At 42.7% G+C, this 21,633-nt stretch overlaps 1 protein-coding gene across 2 annotated transcripts in view; it reads left to right on the top strand.

Annotated features, from left to right (window-relative positions):
• srcin1b (SRC kinase signaling inhibitor 1b) overlaps positions 1 to 21,633 on the top strand; it is an 88,814-nt gene that overhangs the window by 23,589 nt on the left and 43,592 nt on the right. For both annotated transcript variants that reach the window (XM_028430985.1, XM_028430984.1), the window contains exons 2-3: positions 3,739 to 4,046; positions 14,277 to 14,303. In XM_028430985.1, the coding sequence (XP_028286786.1) occupies positions 3,762 to 4,046; positions 14,277 to 14,303 (312 nt within the window). In that variant the 5' untranslated portion in view covers positions 3,739 to 3,761. The remainder of the gene's footprint in view (positions 1 to 3,738; positions 4,047 to 14,276; positions 14,304 to 21,633) is intronic.

Consider the following 21,633-nt stretch of genomic DNA (forward strand, 5'->3'; position numbering starts at 1 on the left):
GGCTCAGATTTGGATTTAACAATGTAAGTAAAGTAAGACAATTAAAGTGTAATTCATCAAGTGGACTGCTGTTAGCAGCAGCAGAACCTTAATAACAGAGGTGGTGCCAGGAGCAAGCTGGGAGGAGGTGGCAGCCCATTAACTACCACCAGGAGCCATAATGACATGGTGGAGTTATTTGCTTTTACACATGGATGAACAGTGTCATGATGATGATAGGTGCTGTGGACAGTGTATGTGTGTGTCTGTAGTTTAAAAAAAAATAAAAAAACAGAAGACAATTTGACCAAAAATCAATATGCAGCTGGAATGGAATGATTTTTAAAACAGGGTATGTGAGGAAAGATTTAAATGATGGGGATCTGTGGTGTGTAAAAGATTTGCAAGTTCATACATGAATAGGAAGTATAATTTTTAATCTGGAGCCAAAGCTGTGTAACCAGACAGTATATCAGGTGATACCAAAAAAAAAAGCCAAAATTCATGGACCTCCATGGAGGTAACCCCTTCCATCCCAAGCCTGTTTTAAGACATCAGCTTGAAAATGGCATGCCCAAAATGAATAGAGTATATCTCAGCAACCACAAGGTGTATTTGAATACTTTTAGTGTCAATATAAAGGGAACACCTGGGAGATTTGGTCAGATGTGCAAGTATTAGTTTAAATGCCTCTGACTTTTTGTAAATTAAGACGGCACAAAGCAAAAATGAACAATTTTCTTCTCGTCTGTGGAAAATTCACAATTTTACAATGAATTATCTTCTTGAAATGATGCAGTTGCAGCACCCATCTGCAAGCTGTAGCTAAGCTTGTGGACATTAAGGGATTCTAAGGGAAACAAAATTTCAGGGGGTTTAGTCCAACCTATGTAGACATAATTTTAAAGATGAAGTTCAAGTCCATCAGGGGGACTTGAACCTGGATGTGTTGCATGTGCCCCCACCATGGCTGGCCTACCTTTTAGCTCAGACTTTTCCCTCTGTATCAGTCCCATGACCAGATTATAAGGTTCAGATTTCTGGTCACCTTACAGTGTTTTGTCAGTAGGTCTGAAACACATAGAATTTGAAACACATCATTTCTATAACTGCCTGTGAACAACAGCCAAATGCAGACCTCTAGACTCATATACAGAGTACAGCTGGTTTAACTGGGCATCCATCTGTGTACAGTAAATTCCATGAGGTATTGCAGCAGATGACCAGCAGTGGTAAAATATAGCACCTCTTAGTCCCACATGTATACAACCCACCCACCCACCCACTGCATATAGAAAGGTTTGCTCAAGGCTTTCACATAAATTACAGTGACAGGCCCTTGTCTGGATGTTCCCTCTGTCTCTCCCAGGCTCTCTCTGTTTTATAACCCTTTTTTTTCCTCTGCCATGGATACACATCGGCATGCTGCTGCACTCCTACCAGAACACTTACATCTATGCCCGACTCATACACTAAAGCGCTACAAATACAGCTGCTGCCAGACGGAATACACACTTGCAATGTGTCAGGTTCACATGAACTGAATGGAATCAATGCATAAGTGTAACGTACGCTGTCGTTACATTCTTTGGAAGAGAAATGTGTAACTTATGATGATCTGTAGCTTATTGACTGTAAACTAATGAGTTGTCACTTCAGTGCGTTTCTGCTACTCAGCAGGAAAATACAAGAATTTTACAGGACTGAATGATAAAGTGTCTGTCCAGTAAAATGTTACAGGTCATGTAATTTACAGTTTGTTAGCGGCACACGGCCCCTGTTTGAAGTTGTGTGCCTTCCTTATTTTATTGCCCCTGCAAAATTAGTGCATCTGATTTATTCAATTTGTGATATTCATTTTCTTATATTCTCTAATGCGGAAGAACTGTTGGTGAACTTCGGAGTTGGAGTGATCATGTTAGTTTTGGATTGATGGATGGTTAATAGATAGATAGATACTTTGTTCATCCCCATGGGGGAATTCAAAAGGTACAGGGACAGCAGAGATCCTGTGGCCTCTGTGTTCCCCAGGTGCTTTCAGGTCAGTTGGGAGATTTAGCCCATCAGTGATCCCAGGGTTGCCTTTGAAGCCTCCTCCCTGCTGCCAGGTAAGCCTCTAAAAGGAGGCAACCAGAGGGCATCCTTTATCAGGTGCCTGAGCCACCTGAGCACCTCCATGTTATACCGTTTAAAATAAGATATAGAGAGGGGGGATATTTCTTTAATTCATCCAAGGGGTAATAATGCTCTAACCAAACATCTTCCAAGCAGAAGCCAGTTTGTCCTTGATATGCTTATCATGTGTCTTTGTATACATTATAAAATGCAAAATCATGACATGATTTACACCATAGAACAAGGCCACCTTCTGTCTTTCCACCTGCATATTACCTTCAGTTCACTTGTATAAAAACTTTCTTCCTTTTGCAGCTTCACTCAGGCAGCGGTGCTTTATGTGTCACTGGTCACAAGAGGGCACTAAACCATTCCCCAAACAGAGACATTTCCATGCTGTGTCACTTTTCCTTGACTGAAAGTGACACACATGTGTGACTGCTGTGCTGTGGTATAATAGCAGGAGAACTTAGTGCAACACTTTTTTTTGCCTCTGGCATCCCAGGACAGTTGCAGTTGTTGGAACAGACAGATGTTCTCAGTGTTTTCACAAGGGATGTCTTGCCAGAGGTGTGTTTGTGTTACAATAACAATAGAAGTGTGTGTGTAAGAGAGAGAGAGAGAGAGTTTTTCTTTCTTTTTTTTGAGCAGAGAAAACAGTGTTTCTTTTAGACGTTAACACAGCTCGCTCATGGACAAACCGAGTGCATGGGTGAAGCATTGTTACGCCTCACATTAACACTTACTGCTGCTCACTTGACATGCCTCAAGGTCTAACCTATTAACTGCAGTGTGTTTACACAATGCAGTTTGAGCTGAGAGTTGTGCTGCAGTATTAACACTAACAATCTCATTTACAGTGTAATGAGCAATTCAAAGGCAGCTCAGCACATCTGGTTATCTGCCTGTTGACTGTGAGCCACAAACACTTTTTCTAGGCAGATCACTTTTTAATGTTTATAATGGAGATTGATTTTCCACCTTTTAAAGGGGTCATCCCTTTTCTACACAGCTTTGAAAATCACCCACCCAAACGAGGAACAGGAAATATAAACTTAAAATTATGTTAAGTATTTGCAGCTTTTTTTTTTTTTTTTTTTTTTACCTGTTTGACGTTTTGTTAAAAGATGTTCCAGCATCTGTGGCTCCAACTAAACATTGCTTTTGTTGTTTGGATGATGCAATTCCAGAAAATACTGTAAAATGTCAAACAGGCTTTCCCAGAGCTCTGCTGGTTTTGTCTTAGTACACTGAATATTGTTGTGTTTTGGACTATGATAGAAGGTGAAGAACACCATCACTAGTGACAATTGAGAAGTAAAAAACTGACTAGAACTATCTATTTTAATGCCAAATAGTTTATTAAATTAATTTCTTACCAAAAATAAGTCAAAGAGAATCATTTGACTTTTCTAATTTATATACAATACCTAAGCAAATTTAGCTTAAAGAGGAAATGAAACACACTCTGTAGTCTTAAAATGTGAAGTGTTTGCCTTTAACAACATTTAGGCTGAGATTTTCCTCTCGGGGATAAATAAAGGAATTCTGATTCTTATTCTGAGTATTTTTCACTGCTCACACCTTCACTTTCTATCCTTCTTCTCTCATCCTTCACCCTCCCGTACCTACACCCCCCTGCAGGTAGAGAGAAGAGAAAGGGTCCCATGATCTCTGCCGGTGATGCCGAGTTCCCGCGGGATTACCACACCCTGGCCGCCACCGGTGGCCGTGGGGCCCGGCGGTTCCCTGACAACACCAACGGGGGGTTTACGTCATCCTCACTGGACCGCCGGCACAATTCCGTTGCCGCCAAGAGCCTGGAGGCCCTAAACAGCATCCACAAAGCGGACATCGAACGCCAGCGAGATGCCCTCATGGATCTCCAGAAAAACAAGTACTCCAACAGCCCTGGCTGCATGTCGCAGGGCTCGGCGGCTGCTGGACGTCAGGTATCTGCACGTTAACACTTAACATAACAGAATATTTTAATATGTTTCCATAGTAACATGGGTATTTATAAATGCACCCTGCTGGTCCTGCCTCTAAAACTTATATACAAAAATACCTAGATAAAAGTATGAGGTTTGACTGGAGCCTCTTGCTCCTTATTTTGTATAAACCTAGGATGTTAGTGTTTTGTCATACAAAGCAGAAACATGATGACTCCACCAGTGATGAGAGGTAACTAGACAGAGTAAACGTAAACATCCCCCGGCCACCGCCACCAGACTTACAACAAAGTCAGGTTGTTGTTCAGGGAGTAGACACTGGAAAGCAGGATGGACATGTCTCACTCCGTTTGCATCACATACGGACACTTGATTGGCAAGAGGTAGCACTTAAGTTGTCACACTGAATGGTAGCTTGATAGACTTTAGTTGTAATGCATTAGCAGCAGGAATAGATGCTGTTGTAACCAAACCGTGTTTGAAAGCGATATAACAGACTTTGTGGGAAATGTACAAATGTACAAAAGTTCCTTAGCGATGCTAAGAATGTATATATAAACCCTAGAGCCACTTCTTCCTTGATGATCTAGTGAGTCATTGACTCACTAGATCATCTTATTACACAAAGGTACAGTCCACACTAGCTATTCGGCATGCTGACAAGTGTCTACAGCTTTTTTTATGCTAACCTGATATTTTTTAAATGGCCAACAGATTATAGTGTAATTAAATATAATGTATGGGCAGATTAAATAATCTTAGTATCCAGTATAAAAGAGGGCTCATCAGATCCACGTTTCCATACACTAAGAGAGGAGAGTGCAGCCTTGAGGGAGGTATGAGCTCTATGTGAGTGCCTTCTGTTTCCACATGTGAACATTTTCTTAGTGAGATAATGACAGCACATTGGCGAGCTCGGAAGCCCACACAGGCGCATTATGTGGCACACAGCCTCTGGGGCTTCAGACACACACCGTAGAAGCATTTTTATGACCTGCGTGCTGGGTCAGTAATGACCACTTTTTTAGCGGTTATTATCTGAAAGAGTCAGCAATACAATATGGAACAAAAAGGATTTAAGTGAGTCAGTGAGAAAATGTCAGAAGGTGAAATATTGAAGTCTCCGCTCCATCAGATCTCTCCTCTCACACTCTCTTCTCTCTTTCTTCGCTTCATATTCTCATTCTGCCATCAATCACCACAGGCTCTGACGTGATACCTGTGACAGATGGTCAGAACAGAACGGCCCGTTTCAGCTGTTCTCTGCTTTAAGAAATAATTCAGCAGTTAGGCAAATCTTTTCTTTTTCTCTCCAGAGGGCCTTGATTTGAGTGTGGAGTACACTGTACCCTCCAACCTGAGGTTGATTTTCTTGTTCTTGGACACAAACTACAGTATATCAGTGTACAGTTATGTTTAAAAGTTAGCAGTCATACAGACCTCTATAAAAGCTGTGTACCGTATATATATATATATATATATATATATATATATATATATATATATATATATATATATATACACTCAACAAAAATATAAACGCAACACTTTTGTTTTTGCTCCCATGTTTCATGAGATGGACTTGAAGATCTAAACTTCATTCCAGATACACAATATTACCATTCCTCTCAAACATTGTTCACAAATCTGTCTAAATGTGTGATAGTGAGCACTTCTGCTTTGCTGAGATAATCCATCCCACCTCACAGGTGTGCCACATCAAGATGCTGATCTGACATCATGATTAGTGCACAGGTGTACCTTAAACTGCCCACAATAAAAGGCCACCCTGAAATGTGCATTTTGTTTCTGCTTTATTGGCGGTCTGGGGACTCAGAACCAGTCAGTATCTGGTGTGACCACCATTTGCCTCATGCAGTGCAACACATCTTCTTCGCATAGAGTTTATCAGATTGTCTATTGTGGCCTGTGGAATGTTGGTCTACTCCTCTTCAATGGCTGTGCGAAGTTGCTGGATATTAGTGGGAACTGGTGCACGCTGTCGTATGCGCCGGTCAAGCACATCCCAAACATGTTCAATGGGTGACATGTCCGGTGAGTATGCTGGCCATGCAAGAACTGGGACATTTTCAGCTTCCAAGAATTGTGTACAGATCCTTGCAACATGGGGCCGTGCATTATCTTGCTGAAACATGAGGTGATGTTCATGGATGTATGGCACAACAATGGGCCTCAGGATCTCATCACGGTATCTCTGTGCATTCAAAATGCCATCAATAAAATGCACCTGTGTTCTTCGTCCATAACAGATGCCTGCCCATACCATGACCCCACCACCACCATGGGCCACTCGATCCACAATATTGACATCAGCAAAGCGCTCACCCACACGACGCCACACACGCTGTCTGCCATCTGCCCTGAACAATGTAAACCGAGATTCATCCGTGAAGAGAACACCTCTCCAACGTGCTAGACGCCATCGAATGTGAGCATTTGCCCACTCAAGTCTGTTACGGCGACGATCTGGAGTCAGGTTAAGACCCCGATGAGGACGACGAGCATGCAGTTGAGCTTCCCTGAGACGGTTTCTGACAGTTTGTGCAGAAATTGTTTGGTTATGCAAACCAATTGTTTCAGCAGCTGTCTGAGTGGCTGGTCTCAGACGATCTTGGAGGTGAACCTGCTGGATGTGGAGGTCCTGGGCTGGTGTGGTTACTCGTGGTCTGCGGTTGTGAGGCCGGTTGGATGTACTGCCATATTCTCTGAAACGCCTTTGGAGACGGCTTATGGTGGAGAAATGAACATTCAATGCACGAGCAACAGATCTGGTTGACATTCCTGCTGTCAGCATGCCAATTGCACGCTCCCTCAATGCTTGTGGCATCTGTGGCATTTTGCTGTGAGACAAAACTGCACATTTCAGGGTGGCCTTTTATTGTGGGCAGTTTGAGGTACACCTGTGCACTAATCATGATGTCAGATCAGCATCTTGATGTGGCACACCTGTGAGGTGGGATGGATTATCTCAGCAAAGCAGAAGTGCTCACTATCACACATTTAGACAGATTTGTGAACAATGTTTGAGAGGAATGGTAATATTGTGTATCTGGAATGAAGTTTAGATCTTCAAGTCCATCTCATGAAACATGGGAGCAAAAACAAAAGTGTTGCGTTTATATTTTTGTTGAGTGTATATATATATATATATATATATATATATATATATATATATATATATATATATATATATATATATAAATATATATATATTTGTATGTGCTACATTTGCCCTCGGGACTGGACATCCCAATAAATTCACCCAAAGATCAGAGAAGTACAGAAAAACCCAAGAGCTACATGTCAGAGTCTACGGACCTCACTGAGCATGCTCAGTGTCAATGTTACAGTGCAGTTAGAAGAAGACTGAACAAGTAGAGTTTGTTTGAAGGGTTACCAGGAGAAAGACTCTTCTGTCTAAAAAGCACATGGAAGATGGACTGAGGTTTACAAAACTGCAACAACAGTTAAAGCTTGGTGGAAATTGGGTCAAACAACAGAACAATGATCCAAAACACAGCAGCTGATCTAAATTAGAATGACTAATAATCAAAGAATCAAGGTTTTAGAATCAACTAGTCAAAGTCCAGACCTCAACATATTAACTCAGTTGAAAAAAAAATGTCTCATGTTGTATTTGCCTAATACTAAGACCCAGTATAGGTGATTTTAATTATGTGTTTACACAAAAAATCCACTTTGTCGAGGGAACCAAGGCAGTGCTCACTTCTGATGCGGCCTACAAAAATACATCAACCCTGCAGCACTGCATACACACTCTGGAGTTTCTCCAAGTAAAAAGCAGTTGATTCATCTAGCCTCTGATCAGATCTGTTGCCTGAAAAGAGGGTAAAAAAACACCAATTTCTCTCTGCGCATAAGCCAAATCGGGTACCTGGTTGCAAACTTGGAGTTGCTCCAACCAGCTGTTGTTTACTGAAAGTAGTTCTCATTTGTCAGATCGCTCTATGGCTGTGAAAACCCGTGTTCTCCATACTTTTCAGAAAAGAAAAGTGTTTCTGTCTTTTTTTTCTAGCTAAGCAGAGTTGAGAAACACAAGCACACATTGAAACTCCATTTGTTGTACAGTGTTTTTTTTTCATCCATATGAAAGCTGGCTCTTCACTCAGGCATCCAGCTGTTCACCTCTCAGTTCTGTATTTAATGCAGTAGGAATTGATCTTAAAAACTAAACACATTTACCCAAAAGGTCAGCTACATCCTTGAATCTGCACTCTTTTTTTCCATGTAAGCATCTGTCCATCATGTCTCCACCCACTCTTTGCTCTCCGTGTGCTGTGTCTATTTACCCAAACCTTATCTCCTGTAGGAAGAAAAAAAGGTGCACTTAACCTGATAAAAATGGAGCGATGGAGAAACAGGTGGAGTCTGCTGTCGTCATGGCAACCCACAGTCTCCCATATAAGGCAACTGAGTGATATCATATGGCTGGCAATGCCTGGGCATTGGAAGGAGAGGCACAGCCTGTACTGAGTGAGAGAAAACGTGCGACAGGGAGAGACGCTGAAGGAAGGAGGGAGGGTTTTTTTATGTCAGGGATGGGAGGCAAGATAGTGTGACAGACAGAAGCAGAGAGAGCAAGAGAGGACGGGAGGAGGAGGGGCAGGAAGGCATGCTAACTGCCTCTTAGGCGCTACTACGGGTACCAGCAAGGGGGGACTCTGGCAGATCCTCTGGGCACGGGAAAGACACAGAGCTGCAGTGGGGGAAAAAAAAAGATGGAGAGGGGGGAGGAGGAAGAGGGAGGCGTGTGGAGCAGGAGGATGCGTCGTCATTAAGTAGCAACGGTAACTCTCTCTCTCATCCTTACATCTTCAGCTGAGACATTTCGGCATTCCTCAGTGGTACTGCCATGACTGTGTGTGATGCTTCTGCATGTAAGATGAAGGAGTGATGTAAAGTGCAGGAGGGTGTGTGTGTGTGTGTGTGTGTGTGTGTGTGTGGCGTGTAGGTGTTGTATAGCTGGTGGGAACACAACTCCTCTTCTGTGTGATGTTTTTACAGGGGAGGGTCTGTTTGTTCCTGTGCAGGCAGGTGAGGGACAGGTGTGTCTGAACCGCTGCCGCAGTCATGTGTGTGTGCGCGTCCATGCATGTGGGGGAGCACAACTGTGTGCGTGTGTGTATTTGGACTAGAGAGGAGGCACGGTGGACTGTGAGTGAGAAGTGAGGGAGGGAGGAGGTGCAGGGAGGGGGGGGGGGGTCGAGGGGTACAAAGATGGCTACTTGGCATGCAGGTCAGGCATGCATGTCTCTCTCCTCATCCCTCTGTCTTCCTGCCTCCTGTCTCGATCCCTCTTCGTCCTGTCTGTCTGTGTGCATGAGCGCTGGGGGATTTCAGCTCAAGTGATTGAGAAATATTGCAGGCAGTAATCACTGAGTCACTGTGCATAGGGGGACTGTTTGTGTTGGATGAGACAGGTTTTATGTTCCAAAAAATGTCTGCTTGTTGGTGCATTAATTATCTGTACAGTGACTTGGCGGTAGATTTTTGTCATTCCTAGTTTAAGGTGAATAAACCAAGTGAGTGAGGTAATTACACAGTGCACGGCTCTGCGTGAATGCTAAGATATATTAGGGATTATGACACAATGGGTGCTTGACTTAACAATTATCAGCTGTTTGTTACTGTCGCAGTCATTCTGACAAGAACCTGGCAGAGGGGTGATAATAACGCCTATTTCCCAGTTGTCAGCTTGTAAATGTGAAACCACAGTGTGGAGCTGCTTCAAAGTAAATCTTGAAGCCAGCTGGAGGTTATGGAGGTTGTTGGTTATGAGATAATCCATGACAGGATTATATTTTTCTGAAAGGAAATAAAAAAGTCAAGAAGCAACTTGTGAGGCATGAATTTAAGTAGGGCAGTTATTGATTGCAAACTTTTGATTAGAGGGAGGATCGACAGCAGGATGGCACCGGTCGGTATGGTCAAAATAGATAAACTCTTCACAAAAAAAAATCATCATCTTGTCAAAGTATCACATGATGCATTTCCATCTGAAGTAGAATCACTATCAAGGCCGGAGTCACCTTAACAGTCTGACACATCAGTTTAAATGACTGATTATGAGGTCAGCTGATTTCCATGTTTATCTGCTGTTTGTGTTCTGTGTCATATAACCTATCCAGACTATTTTAGCCAAAGATGACTGTATGGACAGATTTTCACAATGCTCCTGTGACCTCCAGCTCTCACTGGAGCAATTTGCAGCTGAGTGAACCAGCAAGGATGAGAATCAGCACCTCATGGTCTTAAGCTGGAAAAGGTTGCAGTTTGGGGTCCACAAGTGAAGGAATATCTCTATCTATGATCCTTCACATTGAGAGAAGCCAGTTGAGTTGGTTTGGACATCAGGTTTGGCTAATGAGCATGTCCATTAGGGAGGAGGTGCCAGGGCAGAACCAGGACATAGTGGAGGGATCATATCTGTCAGCTGGTGAGGGGACATCTTGATATCCTCCTGGATGAGCTGAAGGAGGTGGTCAGGAAGAGGGAGGTCTGGGTTTTCCTGCTAAAAATATTGCTGTGCTTCTCACTCTCTAGGTTGCTGGGGGCTATCATATGTGACATATGTGAAAGCAGACGCTCAGTAAGGTGTCCATGCTAGCATAAAAATCCAGATGGCACTTTTGTCTATGCATTCTGCTCTCAAATGTCAAATTGCACTGCATTTGAGCTCAGCAGCAGGGGCTTAGTAGCTGATGCTTCTATGTTTGGCTTCTATGTGGTGGATGCACTCCACAGAGTCGACACTATAGCCTTAATTTCCATTATTTGAGTCTAGAAACACAAGTACAGAAAACACAGAAAAAGTAGCTTTAATATGTAACAAATGTTTCGACTTGTGTGTTTGTTCAGACTGAGGCTGCACGGCATCAGATGCAGGTATGATGGCTCTCTTTTTGTCTCCAGTCTTGGACGAAAGCCGAGAGGCCACACAGAGCTCTAAAATCTAGGTTACGGTAGCCCACAGGCTTGTTCTTCCTTCTGTCCTGCTTACTTCAAATCACATTCAGGGATTTTCAAACATTGAATTTCCAAGGACAAATTTCAGAACAGCTGCCCAAACATGAATTAAATTAATTTTAAATATTAAAGGAATGTGTTTGAACTTAACATTAACACATCTGTGCTGTCAATAAAACTGACTTAGTATTCCATTTAGCTGCCTGAAAGACTTTATCTCCAAATGTATTTGACAGAGCTGACAGTTTCTGCTGGTTGTCAATTAGAAAAAGCTGACCACCAATCGAAACGTTTTCCTTTTCTTTTTCTGAACTTTAACTTAAAAACATTGGATGTTATGCAAATTCACTGTGAAGTGCTGTGACAACTACGTTTTCCAAATTTTGTTCAGCGCACTCTCACTGCTGCTGAAATTGTTCCGAATCGTTTGTTGTGACAGCTTTTTGTACATCTGCAGACTTGTGTGTTGCGACCAAAGAGCTATGAGTGATAAGGCAGGTTGTTACACTGTGAATGTGTTAGGAGGCACTGAAAGCTATAATTGAGCATGGAACTATTAAGAAATGGGAACACTTTTTGGGGTGGGGTGTTGTAGACTGTAGTACATCTGTAATCATCCAGCAGAAATGATGTTAGCGTCAACTCTCCTTTTTACATTTGTGAATGTGAATACAGGAGGAGGCTCTGATGCCATTTTACAGAAACAGAAATCTTAACTTTGATGGGAACTAAGTCATGTTCACAAGTTTGCAACATTGCTTCAGTTCATTGAGATTTTGAGCATATTGCTTATGCTCTTAAGGTTCTGGCACATCATTTCAATCAGGATGAGGTCTGGACTTTGACTAGTCCATTCCAAAACCTTGATTCTTTGATTTTCAGTCATTCAGATGTAGATTAGCTGCTGTGTTTTGGATAGTTTTTCTGTTGTCTGAGCCAATTTCCACTAAGCATTAACTGTCAGGCAGATGGACTCACATTTGTCTCTACACACTAACACTCTGGTATACAGAGGTGACTGCAAGGTGTCCAGGCCCTGTGTCTATAAAACTGCTTCCATGTGCTTTTTAGACAGAAGAGTCTTTCTCCTGGTAACCCTTCAAACAAACTCTACTTGTTCAGTCTTCTTCTACTTGTGCTGTCACATTACCACTGAGCATGCTCAGTGAAGTCTGTAGACTCTGACATGTAGCTGTGGGTTGGTAGTTGTGTAGTTGGGGTTTTTTGTATTTCTCTGAGCATTGCACGATCTGATCTTGGGCTGAATTTGCTGGAACATCCCCAGGAAGATTGACAACCATCTTGAATGCTTTCCACTGTAGAAGACTGAACATGTATTTCTTTTTGGCTTCATTTTTGCTAAATAAATAATGGCACAGTGAAAAATGTTCTGCTTTTGAACATATAGACTGATATACCGAAATCTTAAGATGGCATGTTTCTGTAACTGCCTACTGCTTATTTTTTCTGTAAAATCTCACTGTTAGTCCAGCTGTTTGTTTTTTGACATTCAGTCTTGATGTCAGACTGGGCTTCAAGTCAAATAGGCTGTGAAGAGGTTGGCACATCAGTCAATTACACGTCAGTCAGTTACTTGGGCTTATTGTCTAACAGGCCTGCATTCAGTCAGATATTGACATCTGCTGTCAGACCACAAAGCACTGCGGTCATGCAGTATGTCTGATGTTCCTGGCTTTGAAAAGTAAAGTTGTTGTAGCAAATCAGAGTGAAGTCAAACATGTCACTGTGAGTATATGACAGTTACAAAGTCATAATTAATTATTTTTCATCCAGTTATGGGTGGTTAATCATAGTTCCACTGTACTTTAGTAAATTTGATAATAAGTATCATTAGTTTTTATTAGATTTTCCAAAATATCACATGTGATACATTTGAGGAAAGTTAAACGTTAGATGATTGTTCGTGTTTATTTGCTTTTTCTGGGTGTCTTTTTAGCACAGTATAAAAAATAAATGTGCAAACCAGAACATATATGGACCAATATCATGTAGTCATAGGGCACTTACAAGCTACTGGTTTAGCTCAGGGTTAGGTTAGGGTAACGATCAAGGTTTGGGTTACATACCCATTCATAACAACATAACATAACAATATTTCATAAAATAAAATGTTTCCTTCTGCCGCCTCCATCCCGAAAACAATATGACATGCAGATGTCAAATACTTCCACAATAATTATTTCCAGCTACTGGAAATATTGGCCTCTTGTTATCGTTTCCTGGATTAAAACTAACAGTCTGTAAAATGTCCTGACTGGCTGGTCTCTTGGTTAGGACAATAACACCAAACACCAGTCAATCTTAAGTCCAGTCATGACACATGATGAAAACTAAATTTAATATCCTGTAACAGTTATTATACGCAGCTCTGCAAACTCATATGGTCTACTAAAGGTCACTTCTCTGGAGTACTCATATCCTTTGTGTTAATGTTTTAGTATCAGTGTAAAGACCTTGAGTTTAAACCTGTTTACTGAGTCAGTAACATAAAGAGTGAAAGTTATTCTGAAAAAAGTGTTTTCCAGGGACTCGCAGACATTATTTGGCAGTGTTAATAATGTGGTCAAAAGTATGTCAACTGGAGGTCAAAAAAGGAATAAATGTGTTTTTTCACACGTAAATTTTACAAATCCAGCCTCACTTGCATCTTGAGGGGTGTGTGTGTGTGTGTGTGTGTGTGTGTGTGTGTGTGCGCGCGCACACACACACACGCGGTCACTCCTGGGTCCACGCCAGGAAACTCCGCATCCATCCACAGAGGCTGGCTTTTAGGAGCTGCCTCTTAGGAGCTGCCTCATCATTAGTGTGAGTGTGAAGTCACTGTAAACATTTGATTAATTGCTGAGAAGCAATTACAAGCAATTAAAGGCCTATTATGATGGCAGTGAAGGACAACGCAAGTTATTCTGGCTATCATCACAATAATTAGCGCATCCTTTTTCTCACCAGGACTAATTGTAAAAAAATCAAAAAAAAAAACAGGCAATTTATTGGTTTGTTTGCTTTATACTTTATTGCAAGTTGTGGTCATTTTTAACAATAATGCACAAAAACAATGTATCGAAACTTCAGTCACACTTTGGTATATCAATTTGCACATCTTCACAGAGTGACAGAGCTTTTTCTCTCTCTCTCCTTTCCCTCGCCCGTCCCTTTCCTCTGTCTCCTCTGCTCTTGTTTTTCTCTGCCCCCCCCCCCTAGCAACAACCAAACTACTGGAGCTTCAAGGTCAGTGCCAATAATGTGTTTGTGTTTCGGTGTAAATCTGTGCCTGTGTGTGGATTTGTCTGTAATAGGATAACTCCGTTGTGTGTCTGCATGCCTGCTTGCCTTTTCACCATTGCATTTTGTTTGGGTCACATGTTAGCAAACACTTTTTTTAACTCTCTTGTACAGTACACTGTGACATTTCTGCCTCAGCATGGAAACAAAATTGCCGATTAGAAATGGAGGGTTATATAACTCAGTGCCATCACCTCCCTATGACATGTAGTTAGGACATGATGATAGCAAGTATTGAACATAACCTGCTGTGAAGTACAATACCTGATCCAGTTCTGCCTGAAAGTTGCATCCTTCTGTAGACACTGAGCTCGCCGTAGCCTGTGTCCAGACCTGTGGATCGCTGCCCACAACTCTCAGCGTCTTGGTTGTGCTCTTGTTGACGGCTGTTTCCTGAGGTTGTACTGAAAAACAAAGACAATTGGAGCAGTGTGGGCAGGATGTAAAATGGAATTGTCATTTTTCTATGACAGGACCAGACAACAGTGACGGAAAAATGGATACAAAAATGGTGGCAAACACAGGGAAGATTGTCTTGGCACTACACATTGTAAGGAGGATTTATTAACAAAAACAATGACTAAGCTTACATGTGCGTGTCATATCGTCTTCATTCTTCATCATTATATATTAACAACCTTTACTCTCATTCACCTGCTCAAAAGTCGCAGACAAAAGAAAATCTCCAGTAGTGCTATAAGATTTGTTAGTGTTAGCATCTCATTTATGCCAATAATCTGCTGGATAATTGAAGTGAAAGTCTGCGGCCAGGACTGGAAAGAAAGACAAGTGATGGTCTCCTCAGAGGTGCAGATTAGGGACCCAAATGCCGCATGACTTGAGGCTCAATCAACAAACCCTAGCTATTGGAAACTGCTGCAAATTGCTCTGAAATACTATATTACTCTGAAATACTATTGTAGAATGTATGAAGGGCCTCTTCATTACTGTTAGCAGTGTTTGCTAGCAGTTATTCCTCTTTGGTTCACCTTTAACCCATGTAGGGAGTATGATTTTTGTTTGTGGCAGTGGGATGAGAAAATAAAATAAAATAAATAAAATAAAATCACAGCACACAGCAGAGTACTTGTTTATTGTTGTTTGGTGTTTGCTGGTGGGATTTGGGTGGAAGCATTATCTGCAAGACACAAAGAAATAGATTGTTAAATTAGCAGTACAATGATTGGATTGTGTGTTTTTAATGATTAAGTGCTAATGTGTGAGGGGTGTCAGCTCTTACCTTTTGTTGTGGCCAGGGGTGACGGTCAAAAGAGTCCCTCTTGGAACAGCAGCTATTTATAGTTCCGGGCTAGTCCATTGAGGAAATAGGTGCAGGGGGATTGTATTGTTTGATTGAGGGACAATTACAGTGATGAGTTTTAAACTAGCTTTTAAATTAATAAAAAGAATTCCATTTATGTATTGTAAATATATATTGCTTTGTGTTTGGGGTAAGGTGTATGGTGGGGTGAAGGTAAAATGGAAGGAGAATGAGATCACCCATCTGGGAATGGGAGAGGACTCCAGGTGTGGCATCAACTATTTAAGGCGGCCATTTTGTATTCATGGGTGGCTTCTTTGTGTGCTGTTGGGACCACATGCTGCCTGTGGGTCCCTGCATGTGGGTCAATTGATTGATGTTGTGCCGTACATGCCGAAATAAATATCTTAATAGACTTCACTTCCACCGATGTCTCAAGCCTCCTACTTGAAAAGTCAAGCCGCTACACGGTCATCCTAACAACTATATTAACGCATTACATGCGTACAATGTTGCAATGCAACTATGGCTTTCTCAATATGCCCTTAAATAAGCCATGGTAATAAGAAAATGGTGTTTACAGAGTGTGATAGTAGAAGGTGTGTAACTGTGACCCAGATGTGCTGGTGTTATTGTAGATCTGGTGGTCAAATAGAGGAGAAGCAAGGAGTATTTGAACCAAAACAATTGGTATTGCTGCATAAAGACCAGAGATACTGACTGAAAAGTAATCAGTGGGTGAAAATCACTAGGTTTACTTGGATACCTCTGAACATTTCTAATAATTGCAGAGCTTGTCTGTGATCCTAATCCTACTGTTATTTGTCACGTCTGTAATATTACGTAAAAATTCCCCCACAAATTACCTATCATATTTTTGATAACACTAATCCTCTGTGAATCACCGTCTCTGTAATTGTTCGCATTTGTCTGTATCTTTCCTATGGCTCATTTTCTGCTTGGATAGGATGGTTTACATGTGCTAACTGTTCCTGCTAATCATACATCCCTTTACCAACTGCTTTGGAGGACATATTTTTCTGTATCTTAGAGCTGTCGTTTTTTGCATAGACTGTATATTTTAGCCCTATAGCTAAACACATGAGCTGCTACCTTGAGCCATTTCCGTTCACCTGCTCTTACATACACACTCTCCAGATGTGCACACACAGCATACAGTAACCAGGATTTTGCTATCAGATACCTTGTCTTCGGTTTTTTATTGGAATTACTATAGTTAAATTTAACATATCACCCAACCTTAACTCTAACTGCAGCTTTGTTTCTGCCAATCGCACTGTGTCCAGAACTAATATCAGTGAAACATGCAGATTCCGACTGTGCAGACTGCTGGATTGAATTGCAGTGTAAACAGGGCAGCTGGCTGTCTGAGGTTTGTTTTTAGTCTCGCTGTGCCTGCTCACCTCTCTAGCTGTGCCTTCTCTTGTGCAGACAAATGCATTCATCCCGCATCTGCATGTGCCCAAAGAGTGTACGGTAGGCTACACACAGCTAATGATAGTATATCTCTGTAACACAATAAACAGAGGGTATGAAGCATGATGGCATAGAGGTTACTTCTTCACATGCTGTGGAAAAGGTTCGTTTTCTGCAAGTTTCAGCCTCAGGGTATTTATACTGTGGTTGTTTAATAATGTGTTGAGCTCTGAGCAGTGCCTAGTGTAGTCATGCTGGGAGCGTGTGACAATATTAATGTAATCTGGACACTTTTACACGCTGTACTTGGTGACAGAAAATATGGGAGATGAGAATGTAAAGTAAATTTAAAGCCACGCCGGCGCAAACACATGGTCTGCTGCTAGGTTTCATGACCCCCCGAGATTATTCTTAATTAATCCTCCCTCCCAGAGCACTGACGTAAAATAGTGTGAAATGCGAGATGCATAAGTGAATGTTGAGTTCATCAGTCAGTGCCAACGTCATGGCATTTTTCCTATTAACTAGTGGATTTAAGGTTTCAAACTGTCTGCAGGAAATAAGTTAGAGAGTTCACACCCAGTATGTTTGAAGCAGGTTAATCAAAGTCAGCATGTTTACGCCTTAAAAAGTGTTGTTTGGCAAGTGAGGACTGTGCCATTTATGAATGAAAGTGAACTAATTACTCACAAAGCAGCTGGAAATTATGAGCTCTGGTTATTCAGGAGCTGCATGGTTTATCCTGCAAATTATAGTTACGTGTGGTAGGGCCAGAAAAACTGTAAAAAGTTTTGGGTCAGTGTGACTCAGGTATTGTGAGTTAGTGGCTTTCCTATGAGCTAAGCATTAGCAAACAAAGCCAAAGCATGAACATGGCCAGGAACTTCCCCTCTTTTACCTGTGGAATAATCATCATCACCTCATCTGTCCATATCCATCTACACATCTTTTGCTTTAGGTTCAGTGTTTTAGAGCTGCTATTGTGTATCTATGCTGCAATAGGCCCTAAAACAAAGTTCCTGCATAAGGAAGTGGTCCACCTGAAAACAGCTTATGAGTTCTTGCAGTGGAAAAACACCTTCAGTTGTCATTTTATTTCATATCATTTTTTTTTTATTTTTAAGTGCCCCTAAACTAATGCAGAATTGTAAAGATCAACAGAAAAGACCATAATGCATCATTAGTTCCACCTGAGCGTTGAATAAATTATGCTTATTGAACAGACACTTTTGACCTTTGAGCCTGTGGGAAATTGCACTGTTGTGTGGATGCTAACATAAGCACTTACTGCAGCTCACAGCATCTTAGTGTAACCATAAAATGACTTGATAATCTGAAAGGCTGCTCTCATACCCACTACTGCTGATACAGCGAATATATACTCTGCCCAAGGATTTTCGCAAATGGAACAATGGTATAAAATGCTGCTGCTTTAGAATCAAATGGGATGTGAACTGTTTGCTATATTTTACAGTAAAATATCAGAATGGAGCCAAGAGGGATAAAACCAGAATGAGCATATCCTTAAACAACTATTGCATGATGGTTAAAAACTGTACACTGTAAAAACTAGGGGTGGAACGGTTCACTAAATCCACGGTTCGGTTCGTATCATGGTTCTGAGGTCACGTTTTTCGGTTCAGTTCGGTTTACAATGTTGAGGTTTTTTCTACTTTTAACACTCTGGAAATACCAGATGAGCACAAAATATATATCCTAATTGTCCAACATTCAACATATTTAAGAATCAGTTCAGTGTTTCCCCTATCATATCAGGTAAAGTCTATTTCATTTCTTTTTAATTTCTATATAGCACCAGATCATAACAGAAGCCATTCAAAAAAACCTTTCCTATAGAACCAGTCTACACCTTGTTCTTTCATTAAACAAACTAAACAGCTCATGTTATTTAATTTATTTGCACAGCAGCATGTCATTTCAGTCTGCATGGTTGTGCGTTTACGATTCAGTGCTGCTGTCTGCGCACAGAGGCACGATGCGTGTACACACACAGACACATGCACAGACACACACACAAACAGAGACACACAGACACGTGTGCGCACATACTCCCACCGTTGGACAGAGAACGACATGCTAGTTGGATAGACTAAACTCTATGACTACCGCTATGCAATGCTAACAGTACTGATGCCGGTGGTTTTATTTTTATTTTTGCCATTAAAATATGCTATTTACATCCCCCTCTGTAAGCACTGACGAGACCTTCGGCAGCTTTGTGCACAATTTAACGCGGAGTGGTGTGGGTCTCTCTGCTCTGCCTGCAGCTGAACCTGCTGCGTGAAGCTACAGTGACTGACCGGAGTGCATTGAGGCGGGGGAGGAGCTCACGGCTGCTGCTTGTCGAAGACAGTAGCCTGACTGCGGAATGATACGTGTTTTCACGTCAGTTTTCAAACGTCACCAGAGAGAGTCACTAGTTTCTTTTGATTAAAAAAAGTTTGGAAAGCCGCGAAATGTAGCGAGAGAGATGCCAAGTTGGCAACACTCGTCTCTATGCTGTGGTAAAAACGCCTCCCTGTATTACTTGATGCGCATGTCCAGAACTAAACAGAACACGCGCCCCGAACCGAAACAATCAAGCAATCTGTGATGGAGCTCAGGAGGGAAGGGGAAAAGGGTGCTAATAACGCCACCCGGGGAGGCGAGGGCCTCAACCCAGAAAATAAGAAAAGGACACACAGGTTCGAATCGCACGCAGGGCAAGGATCGGGTACCACAAAAAGAAGATTTATTTAATTACAAAAACAGTAAGATCCATAGACCATGTTTAAAATTATTTATAAAATATGTTGCCAGTTCAGCAAGTGAGATGGGTTGGGATGGCCCTGCAAAATAAATAAAAATACTGACAAGACTAAGGCTCACCAGGGCAGAGGAACAAACCAAGTAGGGATCAAACTACACCTGTGACACTACACTCCAAACAAAAAACCGTGAAGAACACCCACCACCAGGGAAGGGGAACCACCACCACTGCGCCCCAGCTCCTGTACAGCAACAAAAGAAAATTAATCACAGACCACAGGGACCCAACCACATCGACAACATGGCAACATAGGAACACCCATCCATCCACACACACACACACCAAAATAAAGAAAACCCACAAAACAACTTTGAATATCAAAAAGGAAAAAAATAGAAATAACCCAATAACTAACCAAAGATAAATAAATCAAAAGATACTAAATGCAAAGTCTACAACAACAAAAATATAACCTAATACAATACATCCATCCATCTTCCACCGCTTATCCGGGGCCGGGTCGCGGGGGCAGCAGTCTAAGCAGGGACACCCAGACTTCCCTCTCACCAGACACTTCCTCCAGCTCCTCTGGGGGAATCCCGAGGCGTTCCCAGGCCAGCCGAGAGACATAGTCTCTCCACCGCGTCCTGGGTCTTCCCCGGGGCCTCCTCCCAGTGGGACATGCCCGGAACACCTCCCCAGGGAGGCGTCCAGGAGGCATCCGAACCAGATGCCCGAGCCACCTCAGCTGGCTCCTCTCGATGTGGAGGAGCAGCGGCTCTACTCCGAGCTCCTCTCGGGTGACTGAGCTTCTCACCCTATCTCTAAGGGAGTGCCCAGCCACCCTTTCCCCGAAGGAAACTCATTTCGGCCGCCTGTATTCGCGATCTCATTCTTTCGGTCACTACCCAAAGCTCATGACCATAGGTGAGGGTAGGAACGTAGATTGACCTTCGCCTTCCGGCTCAGCTCCTTCTTCACCACAACAGACCGGTACAGCGACCGCATTGCTGCGGAAGCTGCCCCGATCCGTCTGTCAATCTCCCGCTCCATTTTTCCCTCACTCGTGAACGAGACCCCGAGATACACAAACTCCTCCACTTGGGGCAGGAGCTCTCCTCCCACCCAGAGAGGACAAACTACCTTTTTCCGGTCGAGAACCATGGCCTCAGACTTGGAGGTGCTGATTCTCATCCCAGCCACTTCACACTCGGCTGCAAACCGTCCCAGTGCACACTGGAGGTCCCGGCTCGATGAAGCCAACAGGACAACATCATCCGCAAAAAGCAGAGATGAAATCCTATGGTTCCCGAACCAGATCCCCTCCGGTCCCTCGCTGCGCCTAGAAATTCTGTCCATAAAAATTATGAACAGAACCGGTGACAAAGGGCAGCCCTGCCGGAGTCCAACATGCACTGGGAACAGGTCTGACTTACTGCCGGCAATGCGAACCAGACTCCTGCTCCGGTCATACAGGGACCTAACAGCCCTCAGCAGAGGGCCACGGACCCCATACTCCCAGAGCACCTCCCACAAGATGCCGCGAGGGACACGGTCGAACGCCTTCTCCAAGTCCACAAAACACATGTGGACTGGTTGGGCGAACTCCCATGAACCCTCCAGCACCCTGCGGAGGGTATAGAGCTGGTCCAGCGTTCCACGGCCAGGACGAAAACCACATTGCTCCTCCTTAATCCGAGGTTCGACTATGGGTCTAATTCTCCTCTCCAGTACCCTGGCGTAGACTTTCCCAGGGAGGCTGAGGAGTGTGATCCCCCTGTAGTTGGAGCACACCCTCCGGTCCCCCT

This window comes from Parambassis ranga, chromosome 19 (genome assembly GCF_900634625.1).
Source record: "Parambassis ranga chromosome 19, fParRan2.1, whole genome shotgun sequence".
NCBI lineage: Eukaryota > Metazoa > Chordata > Actinopteri > Ambassidae > Parambassis > Parambassis ranga.